At 41.6% G+C, this 2558-nt stretch overlaps 1 protein-coding gene across 1 annotated transcript; it reads right to left on the bottom strand.

Annotated features, from left to right (window-relative positions):
* Positions 1 to 1244: 1244 nt before the first annotated feature.
* LOC135080161 (forkhead box protein D3-like) lies at positions 1245 to 2175 on the bottom strand. The gene has a single exon (XM_063974844.1). The coding sequence runs from the start codon at positions 2139 to 2141 to the stop codon at positions 1245 to 1247; it is 897 nt and encodes a 298-aa protein (XP_063830914.1). The 5' UTR covers positions 2142 to 2175.
* Between the last annotated feature and the right edge of the window lie 383 nt (positions 2176 to 2558).

The raw sequence follows: 2558 nt of genomic DNA, 5'->3' as shown, positions 1-2558 counted from the left end.
ATGTTAGGAAAAAATGATTTGTTTTTCTTAGATATTTTTTCTCCAACCCAATCAGATTTTCTTTTGAAGTGAGATATTTCTATGTAATTTTTTTTCAATAGTTCATTGAATTAGAAAATGAGTGATATACAAAATCTATGAAGGAGTCACTATTTGAACCTCTTAACAAAGTGTTAAGTCAAAAGATTGTTTGTGCAGCTAGGTACTAGCCAAAAATGGCTCTAACCACCTTTCTGTATTTTAACGATGTCATGACATTGTAAACATGTACGAGTACCTACCTAAAGAAACTACAATTAAATAAATAACTATTTGTATAACTCGTACATCATTTTACCAAGACTGCTTTAGATACTAATACTTATTAATCTGTGATATTTTGAGAAAAGATAAATTATACGAAAATAGTTTTTTCTTCAGGGTTATTAAAATCATAAAACGTTTTCTCGTAATATTTTATATTTATCACTTAAAAATAAGTTATTACACAAAAATATACTACAATCGTACTGTTTAAATACATCTTACAATTATTTTTTGATGTACAAATTCCTTATAATTCAAGGACTTTTGGAAACTACATTTTATTTTAGCGAAATATTTTGGCAAACGTAGGAAAACGTTGCAAGTTGCAAGATGGATGTTCCCTAGCATACAATTATTTATCTACACTAATAAATTATTGCAATACCACTAATTAGAATTAGAAAAGTCTACAATATCTAATATTTACAAGAAAAACTTACAATTTATCCTATTTTGTACACGAAATGACTAGACATTATGATTTATCACCACTTTTTAATAAAAAGAATGAATATGAATAAACAAAATATATTAAACACAATTTTCTTATTTACCTAAAGAACGTTTAAGAGTTGTTTATTAAAAAGTAGAGATAATATTTTGGCACGTTAATTTTAAACTTATTTCGTATTTATTTTTTACGGACGACCTTTCGCAATAACATTATTCCAATGTAAATAACAACTCAACATGCGTAAAGCATTAATACTTACATTTTGCCACAAAACAAACATATTTGGTAACTTTACAATGGCTTGGTCATTATTACTAACACTATTTGATATTTGGTTGAAGCTTTATACCCGTGAGGCAAATATACATCTTAAAATCACTGAAACGTCTTTCAACTACCACTTCAGTCATGTAGCGAGGACTCGGTACTCAGTCCGACGGACTTAGAACGGGGAGGGACTAGAAACACACCCGTTGAGGTACATTCACCTCGCCCAGTCGTCTGGAGGGCAGTTCCCCTGATGCAGGGGAGAAAACGCACTTCTTCTAGGCTCGGATGTCACTGGGGAGTCTTGTGATCCAATTATTGACTCAATAGAGAACCCATTTCGTGACCGCTTCCCTCTAGGTTCGGTGGTTTCTGCAACTCGCGGCGGCAGCGGGACTGGGCGCAACGCCGCCGGCGGCGGGCGCGGCAACGACAGCAGCGGCGTCGGCGGCAAATAACACGGCAGCGGGAGCAGAGGAGCGTACGCCTCCCGAGCGAGCATCGCCACCACTGCGTGAGCGTGTTGCAACGACGGCGCCGGTCTCTTGTACCTCTTCCGCCGCCGCAGAAAACTCCCATTGTCGAACATATCCTCCGCCAACGGATCCAGCGTCCAGTAATTCCCTTTTCCAGGATTTCCCGGCTCCCGCGGAATTTTAATAAAGCAATCGTTCAAACTCAAATTGTGTCTGATCGAATTCTGCCACGCGGGAAACTTTTCTCTGTAGTACGGAAACCTTGTCATGATAAATTCACAGATCCCGCTCAGCGTCAGTTTTTTGTGCGGCGACTGGAGGATGGCCATCGTGATGAGGGCGATGTAGGAGTACGGCGGCTTGATGAGCTGGGACGAGGATTTTTGTTTTGGTTTCTTCGGCGAGCTGGACTTCGTGTCACTGGGGCTGGAGGCCTCGAACCTTTCGGAGTCGCTGGACGGCGGCGGGACTTCTGGCGTGTCTTCGTCCACGGAGACGTAGGTGTCGTCTTGAGGGTATTCCGTGCTCTCGTCTCTGAGGTAGTGAGGGAGGTAAAGCCGCGGCGGAGGTCGGAGGTCGAGCGGAAGATCGCCTTCGATGATCATGTCGCGGTATTGGGCGAGATCACAATCTTCCATGCTGTGTCACATGTCAGAGGTGCGTTTGAGCGCGTGGCGCGGTGTGGACTGCGGCTGAGGGCCGCGGCCGGGGCTCTGCCCCCGAGGCCCCGCCCCCGGGGGGCCGCCCCGGGCCGCGTTTACGTTCCAGTAAACACAACAATTGTCGTTATTATTACTGCGGGTCGGGCTTTGTGCATGAATTTCAGGCCGCCGACTAATAATTATTAGTACGCCTCGTGCTTATCGATTCAACTTTGTTCGGTATTTATTTTGGATGGGATTTCGTTTTTCGCTTTGCGCTCGACGCGTTTGTTTTTTGTTTTGTGGTAAATCTACATGGGATAAGCGAATGTTTATTACATGTAGCTTTTATAGTAGAATGATGGATATTTATTTTTATATTTTAATGTCTTTAAAATTAACAATAGGTCTTAA

The sequence above is a fragment of the Ostrinia nubilalis genome, chromosome 17 (assembly GCF_963855985.1).
Source record: "Ostrinia nubilalis chromosome 17, ilOstNubi1.1, whole genome shotgun sequence".
NCBI lineage: Eukaryota > Metazoa > Arthropoda > Insecta > Lepidoptera > Crambidae > Ostrinia > Ostrinia nubilalis.
This window is presented reverse-complemented; position numbering and strand designations above follow the sequence as displayed.

Excerpts from the sequence above, each read along its gene's own strand:
- LOC135080161 (XM_063974844.1), bottom strand. The coding sequence starts at position 2,141 with ATGGAAGATTGTGATCTCGCCCAATACCGCGACATGATCATCGAAGGC.